The following is a 20,294-nucleotide window of genomic DNA, read 5'->3' as shown; positions in this document are numbered from 1 at the left end:
AAGAAGTCGAATCACACAAGGTGGGGCGATTCGCTCGATCGAGTCGGGGTCCCGGCATATTACGCTGTTACAGGAGAGAGAATCGGGCCGCGACCCGGGGCGCCCGCAGTTTCTGACTGCGTGGGCCGCTGTCGCTATAATCTGTTTATAAAACAATTTGCGGAGCAAGTGATGCATGAGATACAATATATCTGCAAACATTGTTAGCATCGACTCGGCTCGAGGACAGCAGCGGCGGCAGACGCCACGTCACATCGACATGCGCGCCTAGCTGTGCAGATTTACGCGGGGTGGAACGCACCCTTATCCCCGATTTATTTATCACGTTTCTACCATAGGCCGCGATTCATTTACTCGATTATTTTCCTTATTTACAACATGATCCGGTGTTCGTTTCTCGCGGACGCGGCGCATTACGCTTATCGAATCATTGGATTTTTTTTCTCAGGTATTTCGCACCTGAACTAGAAATCGTGTTTCCTTGACTATTTAACTGGTACCTTGTAGAAAAATGGGAAAAGGTCAAGTTTTTATTATTGTCAAGAGAACATCGTTATGATATATTATTGAGGAAAAGTAAGTTACAATTAGTCTTTGTAATTCCAAGACGATATGAAAAGCAAAAAATTACACCTCAGTACGCTTCTAGTTGTCAACTTAAGATGGCTGGCTTTGAGTAAATTTATTAAAAACAAAGGACGCTATTTTCCAATGAATGACGTACGCTTTGGGAAATAGCGAACCATTTCTCTAGTAGTGGGCAAAAACTGTTCACATTCGTTCATCGAATCGTCACAATATACTATTTCTTGTACGATCGCTCATTAATTTTCAAAATATTCCGCTGCGTAACAAACAAAAAAAAAAAAAAACAAAAATAAATAAATAAAACAACGAAGTTTTCGAAAGATATATAACAACAATTTTCTTTTACTTTCGATATGAAGGAAATGAAATTAAACTATATGAATATTATTCAGGCAGAAAAATAGCGGTCGCCGAGCAGTTACAAAGTGAATTTATGCCCGAAAAATACAAATTAGACGTAGGTACGTACCTACTACAGCGAATTTCGGAATCCGTCGATTTTGCCTGCAGTCTGTAATATGTGCACACAACGCGATCTTAATTAATCGGATTTGAGGTACGGCGTCGTTACTGCAGATTATCGCACGATCCGGTCGCCGTGTTTTTTCGAACGTGAAGAGACTAAAAATTAATACCGAGCACCTCCTGGACCGAATGACAAAACGCAGGTATTATAGACAGGTAGGCAGCGTCCCTATCAGCGCGACGCGACTCTGTCTTTTATTCGACTTTTTAATTTGTTTGTTATTCCCGCCTTCTATATTTTCACCCCCGTTTTTTCCCATGCACCCCTTTTTGTCCACTCTTTTCATTATATGTGTGCTGCAGCACCGAATTCCACCGGTCAGTCCGTCCGTCCGGCGTGCAGGCGATGCTACACTTCATGCAACAGTTATTTCATCGTTATTTTTATAAATTGCGCACCAGTTAACGCTTCGGCGGGGCTCCAGCCGTCGTCTCGTCAGGATTACAACTCTTTTACCCGGCGTCAAAATTTCCCGTCATGCACCGGCGTCGGTCCCTCCCGCTGCCGATGGTAACGCGTGCAGACTGCGTTCGAGATACATATCAAATTCGCGTTTCTATTTACACATGCATATGTATAAATATGTACCTATACATACATAGCAGTCGATCCGTCGCGGGATAAGACTGATGCATCGTTTCGTGTACTTTTTATACGTACGCTGTACAAAAAATAAAAAAAAATAAAATAAAAATATTCAAGCTTTTGCGGTAGAGGGTCGTTATAAAAATTTGGATATAATTAAAATCATGGCCAGTTTTTGAAACTTCCCTTCTTACGACTCGTTCGCTCAAATCGATCGTGACTTTCGCGCCGATTGTTCGAGTCCATTTCATTGTCGCCGTAAAATCGCGGGTCACTCGGACATCTGGCGTTTCGCTTCAGGTTCCATATACGATACGCGTGAATTCTGGAGGGACAATTAGACCTGCGTTCCCCGCGACAAGTACTAATTGCACGAGATTAAAAGCTCCGTTGTTATTAGCCCCCTGCACGCACAATTTCGAGTTTGATTTGCCGTTCGATGGTCCTCGACTCCCCTCGATTACATACCTATAGGTATATATAATAATCGTTCTAGGCGCGACAGAACGACTTTCCGAAGGCGAAGTTTCACAATACCCGAGAGCGGAGATAAACCATACACGTACCGAGTATACCTACTTATAGCGAGCAGAGCTACGGGCGAATTAAGTCGTCAGTGTCAGCGCGGAGCTGGTAAGCGCTGTATCAAATCGCGGATTATAATTGGCAGAAGCGGAGACACGTGCCGAGTCGATGTCGGACAGTGAAACCTGCCCTTATATTATTGTAATGGAATAATAAGTTTAATTCCGAACTCCATGGATACACCTATATTATGTATGGATATAATATCGCGTCGAATTACACGCGGCAATTGTGTCGCTCGGCCTGAGGCCTCGCCGATACGATGCCCCCGCATATCCCCTGCGTCCCTCTTCAATCGGGCCCCCGGGCCCCGGGGCGCCAGACACGCGACCTCACGTGCCGCCGCGACGCCGCCCACCCTTGTCACCTTCCCAGCTATGATCGGCCCGCCTCGATCTACGCTTTAATAAAAACCTACTCACTTTTTTCGCCCGGACAGCTCCTCTCCGCACCAGCCGCACCCGGAAAGCTTTACTCGACGCGTGGCGGGACAAAGGGAACGCCAGAATGGTCGACGAATCGATCTCACGCCGGCTTACGATCCTCGACGGGGTCAGGATTCGACGCCGGAAGAGCGAGGAGAACAAGGAGGAGATCAAGTGGGCCGAACTTCGCCGATATCCACGGATACGTCTTTCCGAGTTTCGTACTCCATTCCCACGGACCGCGTGCAAATCACCGTTTTTCAGTAATAGTGGTAGTCGGCCTGTTGTAAAATCTTACGCAAAGTAGGTATATAGGTATATTCAGACAACATTTTCCGATTGAGGTATCGGCAAGATTTTATTGTGTCGAAAAATTCATCTTTTTCTTTAGAATTTTGCCCAAGTCACACCGTTGTATAAACAGTTTATCATAGAGATATTATTAATTGTAATCCGACCAACACCATATGTAGATGATTTTACGTTTTTCTCAATTTTTACACCCACTCGTTGAGTATGCTACACTGCGAGAGTATATTGTAATTTTCGGCATTTCACTCTATCGAAACTTAACTTCTTGAAATTTTGCTCTACCGTAACTTAAATTGGGCGCTTTCGGAACTTTTCAAATTCGGAACTTCAACCCCGCCTCACTCGAAGAGTTGATCCGATCCGCATTTTTGGAGCCTAAGAGCAGAGTGGCAACTATGCAGGGTATGCAGTAATTAATCGTAACCTAAATAATTAAAATGCGCACTGCCAGAGCGAACTGCAAAAACTGATCGTTTTGGCAACGCGACTGGTCGGAGGCGCGTGGCGTTGTTTCGCCGAGTCTCCCCCGCTGATCGCTGCACCCCCGCAAACGAGGAGAGAGAAGCTAGAAGGGTCCGCTCCAACCGGTTAAACGATTCGGGGCACGCGACCACGCGGACGTACATAGCACGACGGCTTCGCTCCATCGAATCTTATTTGCATTTGGTAATGACCCTTTGGTCCGGGGCTCGTTGCCCCCTGTTTCACCCCGTCGTCGCCCGGCCGTTGACGCTTCTATAAAGCTAAGGACATCACGCCGGGTCGATTTCACTCGCGTATGTCCCTAATTGCCTTGCGCGGTTAATTGCGATCTCACGTTTCCTGGTGCGATGCCCTTTCGCTCACTTTGCGGCCTACGGACAGGTGATATTTGGTTTTCATTTCATTTGGCTGGAAGCGAAGACGCGTCTCAGACATGCGGGAACCGCTTCTATCGATATGTTGCCGATTGGAACGATTAATCTCGTGACTTGAAAAGTAGAACAGAAAATTGCCAGGTCAAGAGTCTTCGGGCCGAAGCGATATTTCGTTCCTGTGTACAGACGATATGACGTAATTGCAAGCTAAAGTTAGATCTTTCTGACCATACAATTTACTTATTCTTTAGTCGGGAACTAACTATGGTACATGATATCAAAAAGCAGTTTGGTTTTCTTTGTACTAATTCAAAAATCTTTGGACGGCACGTTCAAAAATGGACATGAAAAGGATATTTAATCAACATAATTATATTGTAAAAATATTCAATACTGTAGGTAAAGAATAATCATTTTTACACAAATCTGTCATTTGTACCTAAAATTATCGCGCATCGGGTTGAAAGAAAATTTTGAGCACAACGGTAACACCTGCAATAATTATATACCTACTTGTATGTCTGTACGTAACGGAAGAATAGTTGTTGCGTGAGTTATTGAAAAATCGGAATAATCGGAAGAAAGTGAGTAAATTCACTCATGTGAGTTCGTTATAGGAACGGTTAAAGTTTCTTGTTATTTTATTAGTCTAGAATTGTCTAAGATCCATCATGCACTTACAGAATGGTATTCCCATGAAAATTTACCATCAAATGTCTGTCCTTTTAATTTCGCAGTAAACGATATACGAAGCAAGATTCAAATAGTCCAGGAGTAGACTGCAGTCTGAACTTCGTGACGCAGGATATGAAGTAGTGTCTTCACCAGACTGGCTTGCGGCTTGTGGAATAGTGGTTCACCCCGATACACCAAGCCTGTCGTGGGGGGGGGTTATAAAACACCGTTTGTGGCTTGACACAAGGGAAGATAAATTGTAGAATTCTTCCCGTAGCCGCGGCGGCCGCGGAGCGCAATATCGCGTATATTTACGGTCGAGTCTGCGGGGCGGAAAGTGGGTTGCAGGAGAAAGGCGAAGGGGGCGGGGGTGGCAGCTTCTTGCAGAAGAACGAGAGCCTACGGCGGTGCCGCTCAAAAAAACATTCAAATTAATCTCGCCCGAGTTGTCCCAATGATGGCGGCCAATGCCGCACAGCCAATTCGAGGATCGGAATATAAGAAGAAGGAGAAGAAGAAGAAGAAGATCTCTTCGGCATGTGGAAAATCCCTCCAGGAATTTCGTTGCAATATATAGAGAGGAGAAGAAAATCGGCACATGAGCGCGGAATGTGTACCCTTTCCAATTTTATCCTGCTGAAAAATGTCAGCCAGACTTTGGAAAATTCCTGGGGACTTCCTTTCTGCTTTGCATGCGTGTTTGCAGCCCGTACGGAGAACCGGAAGTGGCGTGGAAGCTTGACTGGAGCGAAATCATAATCCATTCCGCGGTCATAACCGAAGCAGAAAGAGGCAGAGAATCGCAGCGCCGTAAAGCGCACCAGACAAGAAATACGCGCAGTCGACGACGCTGTCCTTCCGCGGCGAAGGGAACTTGCCCCTAGTTTGTAAATGCAAAACCCCCATCAATTCACCCGCGGGCCAGTCATAAACTTACTGAATTATATTACGACCTTAGTCGCTTTGCAGTGCGCCACGGGACTCGCGGATATGTTCGCTCTTTTTTTCGCGTTACGAGCTGCGCCTCTTCCGCAAAATGCAAGCATTCGACCTGCTGCAGCTAGGCCGCGGAAATGCAACCGCTGTGCGGTTGCCAGGTTTTCCGAACGGCAGAATCAAAGGATTTAACGTTGTTATATTACGTTCTATGAATTTTTCGCTTCCTTTTTTGAACACGAAAGCCGGAAGCTGGATCGAAAAGGAACCCAGGAAACGAAAATTACCGTTGAAAAACAATGTTGACCTGAAATTGTAGATTTTAATCATGGAAGCAAATCGAAACTGGTTTGAAAACAATCAAAAATAAAGCTACCGAGAAAACAGAATTGTTGCGGTTCAAAAAAATATTTTTTTGCAGATGCCGAAAAAATATGGTGCTGCGAATGATGTTTTTTTTATTTTTTCTGTTTTTCCGAAGTAACGGAAGACTTGTTAAAACCAGGTAAAATCTAGTTTGATCAATAAAATACTTTTTTCACCACCCATGAATGAATAAGTATTATTTATACTTAACTCAAACACTCTTTTATCTAATTAAGTCTACTTAGATTCATTTCAAACTTGAAATCTTCATTTCCCGGTCAAGAGAAACAATTTCTTTTACTTTATGGACAAACTTCAATTATGGATCACAGACTCGATATAGCAGCTCATTTTCCAATAAAAACGCGGTAATTTTAATATTCAGGAAGGTAACTAAGTTTTTCAATCCTTCCGATATCCTCGTGATGATTTTTGGCTAATAATTTTCGACTTGCTAGTCACGCAGTCGGTATTCGGGCGGCTCCGAGGCGGGTTTTATGTTGCGGAAGTGACGAGTATACATTCGTTCGTTCGGTATTTCGGTATGTTTTTGTTTTTACCCGGGTTTTATTTACGACCGGATAGCAAGCCGGCCACAAATATGCGACGGGAGCGAGCGAAGCTAGCTAGCTAGCTAGTTCAAAACCCACCCCTACAGATCCGCGCCTCCACACAACGGTTAGAATTCTCTCGGGCCGGCCGCCGGCGTCATTTTGCGGTCTTTTTACATCCCGTAATAATTTTTTGGCACCGACGCCATCCCCCGATGTCTCGGGACCACGTAACTCGTAGCTGGAATCGTTGACGCGCGACTTTCCGCCCCGCGATTGTTTATTCGCATCCTTATCCTATTTTACTTTTTTCGTGATTCGTGAAGGGATCTCACAACGAATTTATTCATAAAAGAATCAATCAATTTTTATCAGTGTTATCAAAGTCAACCAGAATTTATTTATATATCTTGTGTACGTAAATAAATACCGCCAAAATGATTATTGTTATAAAACGTTGAATAGCTCTTCGAGAATTTCTGCAGATTTGCTAAAATACTCGACGTTCGTGATTTAATTCCATACATATGCATATGTACTGCATTACGGTTTTGGCGCGGATTTGCGCTGGTATGAAGAATGATTCGGAGCCCTTCAGGTAGGTGCCTGTAACATCGTCGATGACGTATAAGGGTGTTGCAAGCCTTGCTGGCGGACGAACCTGGCTGGCATTCCCGCATAATAAATCTCGGAGATATTTGTCGGGTGGGTGGTAAGCCGGTGTCAGGAGTTTCGGAGGGTTGAGGAAACATTTGTCTACGTTGGGAGGAGCCGGGCGTTGACGGGACGGCCTTCATCCATCAGCGTTCCCTGCAAACACATCAATCCGCCTGCACACTCGGCAAGCGTCGAGAGGATTTTAAGGGCTCGCCAAGCGATCGGCGCTTCTTCGGGATCGGAATTCCTCCGCGAAACGAAAATCAAAAAAGGGAATACGAACCTAGCTGTCGGGAAAAGGGAGGAAAGGGTGCAGGGCGCGACGCCCTTCGTTGCCGCACGCGTCGCGACGCCTCTGCCACTTATCGATACGGCCTCGTTACGACGGATTCTCGTGGCTCGTAACGACTTATTAGACGAGCGACGGTCGGCAGCCCCGGCGTTCATTGCCGTCGTTATTTCGCTCTTCACGTCCCTGAAACGCCGCCCTACGAAGAATACCTGCCACTCGTTTTATAGGTGAGTTATTCAAGATGTCGGGTGCATATGCGAAAAGGTTGTCACAGGTATATGGATACTCAGGTTTGTGTCCTTTACGGAAACGTAACGCGAACACGTTCAGCTATCGAACGAAACGTTCCAACACTTGTTATTTTTTCTTTTTAAAGACGGAAATTTCTCCCGTATGCTGCGCTGCTCGTTAATTGCGAGCTAGTTGGACTGCGTTGCGTGAAAGAGACAGCTGGTACAGTTACCTACGTTGAACTCGATTACAGGCTCTAGGTTTTTTCCCGGGGTAACGTATAAGTTGAATTTAATTTTTTTTCAAATTCAAGATTTAACTTCACGGTTTTTTATGCTCAATAAAAATTCAGCTTCAGGCTGTATTCGTATATAAGGCTACAGGGGCACATTTAATGTTCATTGTTTGAGAACATTAAATCCATACCGCGATCTCAGATTATATCATTGCAAATAGTATAATTGATGAAATAAATCTTGCTTCTCGGTCGAGTTTCTCTCAAAATCAGAGTCAAAGTTTCTTGGAGAATCGGTTCAGGTCGAGGGATTATAATATACTGTATCAATATCTGTAAAGTGTATTTTATTTTTCAATTCTCCGCCGCTTTATATTATATATATATATATATACCTGTAACGTAGAGTTATAATATAAATCGAGGAGATGCAATGCGGAGGCAGATTTTCTTAGCTGCATAAATCTCACGCGGTTTGTTTCCGACGGTTTTCCTCCCCCCTATTTTCAAGGGGGCAGACAAAACAAAATAACTCAATTAAAGAATTTCCATGAAACCAGCAGCTGCACATAGGTATATATAATAATATATATATACGTATAACTATAAGGGAGAATGCAAGTTACTCGGAGATACATATTTATGATTTGATCATTCTCACCGCGGTGGAATTATATCTGGATGGAAATCGAGGAGCAGCGCGTGAGTCGGCCAGCCGTAGGATAAATCCAGGGGCCACGGAACGATGCGGAGTTTGCAAGCCGCCCCAAGAATCTCGAGAGATCCGTAATACTTTATCTTGATATTATTGTACCAGCCATTTTTATTTTTCACCTTCCACCTTCTTCGGTAATATAAGAAAAGTATTGGATTCGCTCGAAATCACTTTTTTTTGATTTCAGTGAATCCTTACGTATTCGAACCTCTACAATCCGATAAACAGGCCTTTAGAAAAATGTCGGTCTGTCGGTATATACGGCTCGATGAGAAAATTTGAAACTTACAGGATTTCACAACCAAATGATAGGTATCAAAAATTGCCATGTCCCGTTTAATTTGAACTTACGGTTTTACCGGAAATGAATCAATTCTCAATGTTTAATCCACAAATTTATACTTTTTCCTCCTGAATACTTTTCCTGAACAAACGATTATGTTTTACCCAGTTTGTGTATTTATTTTGTCAAATTTATAAACATTTTGTTTTCAGAAAGTTTTTTTTTCTTTCAGTTCCTCTTTCGAAACTTTTTTATTTCGCTGACAGGTCCTATCGGTTTTAGATTTTTCACTCGGCCGTTCTCGAGATCATCCGCGGAAGTTTGTCGGACATACCGACAGACTCTTCCCATTTCATGGTATGGTATTTTTATTCCTATAGTCAAATCATGCGAAAACGAGAACAAATTTCACGCGGTTCGATTCCCGGTGCACGAACCCACGAATTTGGTATTAATAATAAAAAGGAAAAGACAAGGTGCGACGTAAGAATTTAAGCACCGTTCGTTTCTCGTGAGACAAAGGAGAAATAAAATCTCTTCACGCATTACCGACGCCATTTTACCGTCGCCCATCTTTCGGCTGTGTTTTTAATTACAGTTACAAAACGTACTTACACAACGGCCATCGCAAAAAAAGAAACAACTCCCTGGGTGGTGAAGGATGTATAAGGTGGGTACGGTTATACGCGCTGAACGTGCAACGCGTAAAAGTCGCGGCGTCGAAGGGTGCCGCAAGAAGAAGGAAGTGGGGAAGGGCAAAAAAATAGCGAGGTATAACTTTTGGGGAGGCGCAACCAGCCGAGATCCCTTTTCCTATCCGCGGGGATAATACGAAGGGCGAAAGGAGGAAAGATGCGAACGTCGAGGAAAGGCGGGGGCGAAGAAGCCGAACTAGGGGGGGTGAAAGAGGGAGAGGAGAGAGCGGGAGGGGCGGGAAGGCAAAGAGGGCAGCGCGGTTGGATTTCATTTCGTCTCGTCCCTTTGATGTCTCTGATGCGTGGCGCTGGCCCGCTTCTGCCTTTTTAACAAACTCATCTCCTCAGCAGCCCTTAATCTCCGCCCTTCAACTTTCCCTTTTTTCCATCCCTCCTCCCTCTTCTCTCGTCTCTCTTCCCTCCCTCCCTCCCTCCCGCCGTTTCCTTCCCCTCCTCCAACCCTTCGCGACCGCCTTACCTACCCTAATGCCCTGCAGCACGTTGCGCCGTGAAGGCATTTCTCGCCGCAGTGCAGTCCCCGTTTCGAAGGGCTCCCACCGGCACTTATTACCAGCAGCCACGTGACGCCGGCAAATTATTACCCCTGCACCGTCGCTATCGTTCAGGAACATCGGAATACCCGTTCCTGACTTTTCGCGCGTTCGAGGATAGCGATGAAAAGGGGCGTGCGTGGTTGTATCCACTAGGATAATTTTTCAAGGAATTGTATCAATTTGTTGTTACCGGGCGAAATTTCGTTTCATTATTACAGCTATACGTACGTGTGATATAAATATCGTACGTGCATACACGTATGTGTGTGTAGGTAATATCGCACGGCGCTCGATGGCTGGAACTCGCAGGTACGAGCGACTGCGTCGTTGACGAGAAGTTATTAGATCCCCCTTCTGCTTTCTCTCAGTTCCTGGGGGTAACGGATGAAACTGCTTTTGTGATCGCTCCGGAGCTGCGTGGTCTTCCGGCTCGTCGGGCGCAGGTGTTTACGACGAGGAAAGTCCCCGAGTGCTTTTTCTTTATATTTGCTTCCCTTCCTTCTTCTTCCTTCCTTATATTCTTGTTCTTATTATTCTTCTTCTTTTGCTTCGCACTCGGCTCCTGCAGTCAACGTCCACCGAAGACGAGGCGCCATCTATTTTCTTTCAACAGCAGAATCCAGTCGGCTAAAACTTATACCCCGGACTTGGGAAGTAAGGATTTTTACCCCGTGCACGCGTTCAAATCGCGTGACCTGTATTTACAGGTCCTGCCGGTTAATGCACGCGGGTGAAAAACATGACATCCGAAACCGATGTGGTCTCATTATTCTAACTCTTGGAAATGGAGTTTCTTCACATCGATTTTCCTTATCTTTTCGTTCGTCACTGTGACGGATCTTCTGCACCGGCGTTTGGTTATTCATGCGTTTGCCAATTTTCCGCATACTAGTCATCGCGCATTCGATGATGGGCGATTTTTTGGTGTTCGATAGGGTCGAGAAAAAATTACATCTACGCGTACTCTTATCGTTAGTGATTTTTAATTTTCTGTATCCACGCGTATATGGGATATACCAAAGAATCAGATTTTTTTCAGGTGAGAAGTACATGTATTGAGATTCTAAAAATTGACGAAATGTTCGACAAGTATTTTCAAGTAAAACCTGATCCAAACAAAGTTTGTTATGTAATGAACCGAATGAGTTACTTTTACTGCTGACCATACTTGTTGAACGAGTAGGATAAAAAAGATAGAAATATCAGAACATAAAAAGTTTACGATATCGAATTTTCAAAGACGAGAAAATCTGCTTTATAGAATTTCAAAACGTGAAAAGCCAGAATATAGAATCGTCAGAATCCGTACTTTGACATTCCTTGCTTTTCCTTTCTAAATTTTCACGTTTCTGTCCTTCAACTTTCAAGATTTAAAAATTCTGTAATAAAATGTACTTTACAGAGTTTTTGAAAATTCAACACCGTGAGCCTTTTATCTTCTAGTCCTTGTGCATTGTCACCCTCACCCTTTGCGAACGAAAATCATTAGAAAATCGATCCGAATCTTGGGTAACATTGAGATTTTGATCCCAAAAAATATTAGTTTAAATTTTATGTCGATCGTTCGCTGAAAATTGGTACAATCGGCCGACAGTCGGGTGAAAATAAGCGACGCCGAAAGCTGCGGTCGTATTTCAAAATCGGTCAATTACATCCATCGACGGAAATCGTCGATGTAAGAGAGAAATATCGAGGCTTGGCGCCGGTGCGGGAGGGCGAGGAACGGGGTTGTAAAGAGAAGGTTCGAGGGGTGAGAACGGACACGTGCTCGGCTCGAGTATCGCTGTACATTATTAGCGTGAAAGGCGTCCGCAAGACCGTGGATTCGCGGAGGTGCCGGGAAACAGGGCAGCGCCCAGCCTTTCGGCGGCGATTCGATTTAGCCGGGTTGGGGTTAGGCTTGTTAGAGAGAAGGATCCGGCCGCTGCGGCACGCGACGCCGCCGCTTGGCCGTTCCCCGGGGGCCTCGGGACTCCCTCGGCAACAATAACGCCGCGACGCGATCGCGTCTCGTTAACAAGCCTTTATTTCGTTAAATTTGCATTTATCGCCCGGCCGTTACGCTGCAAAACGACCGTTTCAGCGCTCCCCGTACCCCAATTTCAAACGGATTATATCATTCCTTTGCGCACGTGATTATTACACCGCGTTCCGAGCTGGTATAATCGACACATAAGATGTCATAAGCTTCCTTCTTTCGTTCGCCAGTCCATCGAATTACTTAGCAGGGATTCAGAGAATACAATCTCAGGCTTATAAATACAGGGTCAGCCTCTTCGATCGAGACGATGTTAAATTCACAGAAAATATCCTAAAAGTAGCGTTAGAAACTCGTTTGCTTTGAAAGCGCCACAACTTTGAAACGAGTTTTTTCGCTGTATTTAAACATGCTCACACTACCTCTTAATATGTACAATGATTGTACTTGACATCATTATTTTCCAACTCTTAAAGAAAAATGTATACAATACCGATAAATATTCATCACGAACTGATCGAAGCGATTAAACTTTGCGGCCAGAGATATTAAATTTGATTTCATAGTCAGGGTAATCGCGTTAAGGGTGTTCTAATCAATACCATGACCCGTATTCTCGAATTTTAATAGCAGATGTTCCATTAGAGTTTTCGAGACATTAGAAGAAGCAAAAAATTCACTGTCGAAAGCCAAAAACCCTAGTTACCTAATTTATTTTTAGGGTTTATTGGGGCAGAGCTTACACTTAAGACAGGAGTCTGACGTTATGGGTAAATTTTTCGAAATTCGTTTCGATATATTCTATCCTACGGAAGCAACAAGATCTGCGAATGACCCGCATATATTAAGGACTACCTTGACAGATATACAGCTTAAAGTATTTTCCGCCCCGAGTCACTGCTAGTAAAATGATAATCGATACTCGGTCGGGATTGATTATCGGTGAATCGTGTTCGACGCATGATGCGAAGGCATCGAGGCATCGAGGCATCGAGGCATTAGCGAGGACCGCTGCTGGAAGGCCTAGCGCGTCGCGCAGCGGGTATTTCTGAGGGCGCGGGTTAGCGGGGCCTGGATTGGGAGATTTGGCGCAGGGGGGGTGGGGTGGTGGGGGGTGGATACCGGGGGCAGAGAAGGATTTCACGGAAGGCTGCCCCCGAATGGACGCGTCTCCCGCAGCCCTGCCGCTGACAGCCACGAATTGGAATCGCATCGGCATCGCTCGATAGCCGTTCTGGCCTACCTACCAAAACCCACCGAAAGCTCTCCGAGCAGCGACGTATTCCGGTTGCAGGGAGCGGCGGCTGATGTGCCTCCGGTATTCCATCCGCAGAGAGATGCGTCTCCGATAGTCGGCTTTACGGGAGATTGAGAGATACGAATCCACGGATAGGTATGATTCGGAACCCTCCCTGCCGAACTCGGGGGGAAGAACGTCCTGGGCGACGATGCGTACGGAGTGACGGACGTTCGGAAAAGAGTCCGCAGGGCCCCGGTTCTCATCCATGCCCGATGTCAGGAGGTCACATTCCCCTACATGTATAAACATTTACAAATACCCGTCAAAGTTGACCCCTTAGGATTAGCCGCGGCCACTTTCCAATGGGCTAAAGTCCGTTTGCTCGTCGAGTGCGGACCCTGAAGAGACGCCGCATGTACGTCCTTGAGAATATCCGGGATCAGGGTCACCGCTCGTCCTTCGACCTGTGACGCTGTTTATTATTCAATCACCGATACCTGTTCCAGATTCTCGACTTTAACTCCTTTTTCTGGGGATATTTCACTTCTTTTACTTGTTTCAACGTATGCTCGACCTACGGTTGCGAGATCCGACAAGTACTTGCAGTGACGGTGACCTTTGTACCGTCCGCGAACTCGTGGCCACATTGCATTTCTCTAAACCGCATCGAAGTATGGAATGGAAACGTGAAGTAGAAGAGGGGTTTTCGTACACGTGTACCTATCTTCGAATTGATACGTATGAGTGGAATTAGGACGTTGTAGGAGAACGATGATAAGAACAGAAATACCTTGAAAATTGTTACGCGTATCCTGTCTATACCTGTATTATAAATATACCCGCATCATAATTGGTAGAGAAAGAGAGAGACTGGAGAAGATACATTGAAAAAAGCACAGAAGAACGGGCGCAGAGAGATGGGCACGGTGCGGGTATAACACTATACACGAGACACGGCGCACACTGCAACACAATCCCGGAGATTCGTCTGCTTCGATGGATTTTAAAAGATCTCAGAGATTATTACTTCTTCTTCTCGTCCTTCGCCTCTTTCGTTTTTCCTCCCTCCACCTCTCCATCTCCCTCTTTTTCATTTTCATTCTTCTATTATTATTTCAGAGGAGTGCGTGGCGCGGAGAACCCGGCCGAACGGACGGACCCGGATGGTCCGTGCAGGGTTAGGGTAGGGTAGGTAGGCTCGTTGGTTTCCCGCGGAGAGTATCGGCTCGCATTCAGGCTCACCGTCATGGAAGTAACTCCGGGACAACGGGGCCGCGCGATGACGGCGAGTTTGAATCCGTCGAGTGGAGATCCGCACCAGATGCTGCCTGGCTGTCTGTCTCTCTGCCCGATGCGCCTCTTTTGCCTCTTGGCTCCGATCCCGCCTCCGAGGACGATGCTTTTTCCCCCTTTCGCAGCCCCGCGATCCCGAATCGCGCCACTAGAATTGTCCCGCAATTATCTCCTCGGCACTCGTAGAAACGCGATGCCCATCGTTCGACTTTTCTCCTCTTAACGCATCGCGATGACCTCGACTAATATCGCCGAGGGGTATAGCCTACGCGATTAGAAAGCTGGACATTGTCCATTCTTCTTCGTCTTCTTCCCCTTCTTCTTCTTCGTCTTCACCCTTTCCCAGTCAACCCCGATTTTTCCTCGCTGTTGACCACTCGCTTTCCCCTGTACAATAGAACAGTTTAGGATAATCTATTAAGTTCCCGGAAAACCCGCCCACCCCGGACTCAATAAGGATTATATCCCCATTTGGAACCCTTTATCGACTATTAACTGCAGTTCACGTAACCAACAAACTTACGGCTCCCCGGTACATTGTGGCAAAATTCTTTCCGGATGTGATCGCACGAATAATGAACGCGCGAGAATCACAATGGCTTCGGTCTGCAGCGTCTGTTTCATTTTTCACTTTTCATTCCCTTCTGCCGGATTGTTTTCTTTTTCTTTTCTTTTCTTTTTTTTTTTTTTCTTATTTCCATTTTTTTCGTTCACCATTATTTTTTCCTGTCGCAAGGCATCGAGATGAGCTGTATGAATAGAGCCACATTATCATATTTTTACCCTGGCTCCTCTCGCCAGTCTTTCCGGTGTTATCGCAACGTTGCTGAGCTGCTCGCGCGCTTTGCTGCGAGATAAAGGGGGACGAAGGAAGAAATTAAGGGAACGGGTGGTGTCGGTTGCTCTTTGCTAGATTGTGCGCCACGTAGAAAAGGTATCCGCGAGATTAAAATACCACGTTTCAAAATTATTACCCACACAGCAATTCCTTTGTGCTCGTATAACGGTGTCGCCATTGTCTTTCGAGTTACGTATGACGATAATTTGCGGACTGCAGATGAAACACCCGGCGGAGATTGAGGAAAGAAAAAACACATCCGCCTACGACTCGAGCCAAAAAGTACACAACGTATCTCGAGATTCTTCACTTTTATACGAAATTCCATGTTCGTAACGTGCATTGTTTTAAAAGCGGGTCGATTCCATCGGCGACGAAACAATCGGAAAGTAAAGGCCGCGGATGATACCGGGACGGTATAAGGTGTCTTATCGCAAACATCGATCACAATGCTTGTTCGATCTCCCGAGCAGCTTTCATACAGCTCAGAATCCTCGAAATGCTAAAAGCAATTTCTACTCCGCCGGGATCTCGGCGGCGGTTCGGTCGTGGGTGTGTTTTTCGACCCGCACCCAAATCGGATTGAAGTCAAGGATTTCCACGGTCTCTCCGTGCGTTTGAACGTTTTTTTTATATGCAGATAGATCCGTCCATTTACTCGGTTGTACATGAACCTCTGACGTTCGCATTCCACGCGTTACGTATACCGAGATATTATTAAGTATCATCCGACTTTTGCCACGACGATGGTTTTCCGCGCCCTTTGGAGAACGCGTTTCGGGAACTTCGAACCATCAATTTATGAACCGCGAATGACCCTGCTCAATAATAGCTCGGGAATAATAAAAAAAGTTGTCGTAAAACAGTTTTACGGCGATAAGTGGCGGGGTAAACTTATATCGCGATTTATTCGAGATATTCCTATTAACTATGCACTCCGGTTCAACTGTAATTCTTACACGTGTACCGTCGTAAACCCCGATCTTCCTGCAGAATTGGTTATAGGGTGAAACCATAATGCCTCCACGATCGCTGGTTGATTTCCGACAATGCTTCGCTCGGTATAATAGCATAACAGCATAATGGCGGGTGCATGCGGTTCGTCCATTATTATACGCCTAGACTGATATAATCTGCGGTCGCAGGTAAGTCGGTATACCTATACGTATACTCGCGTGCATGCTCCGCGGAGTGCTACCTGAAACAGGGGAATCCGGCAGATGCAGGGGATAAAGTTAAAGAGCCGACGCGTGTAATTGCGGAAAAGTGATTGGAAACTGCCGGCAAGCATCGCGCAGGCATCAAACCGGAACGCGCATTTCGGGTTCGGGTGAACGCTCGCGGGGAAAAATCACGGTCGCGAATTAGTCAGGTGAAACGAGTCCCAAAATGGGTATTCGGGAAGAAGGCGTTATTGTACGCGGCGAGAGACGCGTCTGTATCGGCAAAAAGCTCGGCTTAAGGCCGCAGGCGACACAACGGACCGGCTGATCCTCCGTGTCCTCCGGAGCGTGCCGTACTTGCGGGAATCTCTGGGTCGAAATCATCCTTCGCACAGGGACGACGATCCTGGAACCGCGAGGATATTAGTGGTGGGCCCAAGGCCAACTTGGCATGGCATACTTCTCGCCCGCGGCTCTGTGTCGCAACAAACCCTCCGCGCCAATTCAGATTCGCAAGTCGACCGGAAACACCTGGGCAACCTTTATTCTTTTCGTATTTTCACCTATAAACCAATGTTCCGCAAGACCAATGTCACCCGGGAACTTCTACCCTCGCCTCGGGGTGAGACAGCTGAGCAAATTCGTTGCACGTACTTGCACGTATCGATGGTATAGTAAATTAACTGTAATCGAGATCGAATTTACTGCATCACCGCGGCACTCGTCGTCTTAATGCTAATACACTCTTCGTACACAAGGTACCGCATGGTCTTGGAAACATGTGGTATAATACCGTTATAAAGGGTGAAATCAACTCTATGCTCCTGTTTCTGATCTGGTATTCATTGCAGATAAAAGACATATAAACACCTTCGCGTGTTCATCAAAGGAATAAGTTTGCTGTGTTGACCCAGTTTAGTGTAAAAACAGTCTTGTTTCTGGCTATCAACAGGAAACGTATACAGGTATTGAGACCAAATAACATTTTCCTCTGGCTTTTACTTATCGTCTATTTGGTCATTTGTTTTCGCTCAGGTACCCCATTTTATTTTTATAACGGCTTGACTTTAGCTACAATACAATTACTCACGAGCTTGATGACGACCAGCCTGAAGTGAATGATTCCAATTCTGGTGAGAAATTGGATAATTCAAAATATCCGAGTTTCAGTGTACCCAATAACACAAACTTTGCGATAGTGTAAATTATGTATATGGGATATTTGAAAGAGACTCTTAGAATCGCAGTTCAATTTAAAAAGTTTATTCATTTCAATATTTACAATCAAATCATTTCGTACAGTGTATACAATAAGCTCGTACAATAATTTCTACAGATTTACAGAATACGGAAATAATGGGATTGAGATAAGAAGATGAAGAGAAGATGAGCGAAATAATTGGCAGGATCGAGACGAAGAGGTCCACTATGGGCGATCTGAAAACATCAGATGACAGTGTAAGAGTATTTCAGACGTTTGGAAACGATTGTCGAGTTTAAAATTCAACTTAGTCTCTTTATTTCAACGTTACAATGAGATTATTTTTATCGGTGTATACAATAAAATCGTATATCGCAATGTCTGCAAAGTAACAGAATACGAAAACGATGGGTCTGTGAGAAGAGGATAAATCTGAGACGAGCGTAATAACTGGCAGTATCAAAACGAAGAGGTCAACTAAGGACGTCTCTTAACGGGGGTCAGCAGAACGAGGAGGCGGCTCGGCTCGCATGTCCTGTTCATCGCAAAATCTGCAATACATCATTTTCGGCTGGGATGATCTTACGGTAGATTTACCATTTGTACAGTTTATGGGCGACGGTCTGGCCCATAAACTTGGCTGGCAATGACGGCAGCCCGTGGCAGAGTTGGGTAAGCAGCGGTTGGAGTCGGAGTTGGAGTTGGAGTTGGAATTGGCGCTGGCCGAGGCGAGGGTAGCTGGGGGATTTTGCTGCTGCAGCGACGTCTGCTCCCGGAGTAACGTATCGCCGCGCCCTCGGGGTAGGAGTCGAGTCACCCCCGTCAACCGTATCACCGACGGTCCTAGGATACCGCCGAAAGAGAGAGAGAGAAAGAGAAAGAAAGAGAGAGAGAGAGAGAGAGAGAGAGAGAGAAAGAGAGAAATCGACTTCGGTTCTCTCCGCCAACGCCGTACGGGGGAGAATGGAAATTAAATGTGCAGTGGGCCGTTTCCCTGATTGATTTGTATTCTAATCTCGCCGTGCTCTATATGTTCGTATTGAGTGTATGTCCGGACCTACATACATCCTTAGATTTCTACATCTTATGTCGGCAATTAAGGAATGAAAAATTTATGCTCGTATACCTACGTTTTTTGGTACACGGATGAAATTTATTATATTTCAGCAAAATTGGTTGACATAATAGGGCTTCGCATAAGTGCACGTTTTATGTTGTACGTAATTGTTGTTGTTGTCGACCGAGTTAAATCATTTTTGTCACATATACTAATTATAAGAAATAACTTTGGAATTGAAAGATCAATCCATGTGCATTTTTATGTATGTTTTAATTTTCCCGATTATCAAGGTGAACGCGTACGTGTTGGCATCTGTTGAGGACAGGATGAATTTGGGGTGAATAACGTCGATGAATGAGGTGTCACGATGTCGACGTTACCGAGACTAAAGAAAACTGAGCTTGTCCGCAAGGCTTTTACTGTATAGTAACAAGTGCTTGCAAGCCAGCGGTAGGTAAGCACCACCGCTGCTTTACCAGCGAAAGCTTCCGGATTGAACCATCACTGGCAGTGGTAGTAATTCCTTTTGGTATCTTTCAGATTGTTTCGATTTTTGGCAAAGACATTGATGTACATTAATCAGAGTATGTAAGTAAAGCTGTAGACGAAAGAAATTATCCTTCTGGTATGTTTCAATTTTGGTTAACAGGGTTGACATGCGTAAGATACGTATGAATTTCAGGAAACTTGGATAGGAACGATCACAGGTCTGCATGTGGCAATCGATGATTTGTAGGGATCTTCGAGAACTACTCTTAAGCAGAATTTAATTCGAGCATCAATGATTTGCGGAATTTTCTTTCCACATCGGGCCCTGTGAAATCCAAACGAAGACATAAAGAACAGTTAAGGATCTAGAAACAGCTAGAAAGGTACAAAGAATATACGGGGAAATTTTTCCTTTTTGGCTGTTGCACGCAGGCGTCTCTACACTGCGCCCAATCGATTTCTCTCGCAAAATTACGTCGGAATAGTGCCACAAAGAATTGATTCCAGCACTTTTCAAAATCGCGAAAATTTTCGGTAAAAATGCAAAGGGGTTAGATTCAGATTTAGATTTAGATTTATTTAGAACATTATTCCTACTTTCTACATGTACATTGTATCGTAATTTTTATCGATGTTGTTTACAGTCTTCCATTCCTGAGCGTTTATATGCTTATGTGAATGGAGGTGTGTTTTCATCTTTGACAAAATATGGCTTTCAGAGTAGTTTAGATAGCCATCGTCCAGGGCATGTTGGCAGCATTATCCTCACGCATGACTGTCAATCTGTCAATTGATTCAATACCACAATACGTGAATCGGAATCGTATTGGAATCGGCAGGAAAGATTAAGTGCGTATTTCTTGTCTGAAATGCGAATATTAAAATCATTATACATCTTATCATATATACATACATCACATCATACATCATCATATCATACGTAGCATTAAAGTTCGAAACCAAA

General features: G+C 44.9%; 1 protein-coding gene across 2 annotated transcripts in view; it reads left to right on the top strand.

Moving 5' to 3' along the window:
• The window catches only part of LOC107223572 (ankyrin repeat and sterile alpha motif domain-containing protein 1B), an 88,018-nt gene extending 81,184 nt beyond the window's left edge, over positions 1 to 6,834 (top strand). Inside the window, exon 15 of one of the 2 annotated variants that reach the window (XM_046743548.1) lies at positions 2,724 to 6,834. In XM_046743548.1, coding sequence (XP_046599504.1) covers positions 2,724 to 2,999 — 276 coding nt within the window. In that variant the 3' untranslated portion in view covers positions 3,000 to 6,834. The remainder of the gene's footprint in view (positions 1 to 2,723) is intronic. The other variant, XM_046743545.1, reaches the window with a different exon arrangement.
• Positions 6,835 to 20,294: the final 13,460 nt, after the last annotated feature.

This window comes from Neodiprion lecontei, chromosome 6, assembly GCF_021901455.1.
Source record: "Neodiprion lecontei isolate iyNeoLeco1 chromosome 6, iyNeoLeco1.1, whole genome shotgun sequence".
Taxonomy (NCBI): domain Eukaryota; kingdom Metazoa; phylum Arthropoda; class Insecta; order Hymenoptera; family Diprionidae; genus Neodiprion; species Neodiprion lecontei.
Note: the sequence above shows the minus strand (reverse complement) of the source record. Positions and strands in the feature narration are given on the sequence as shown.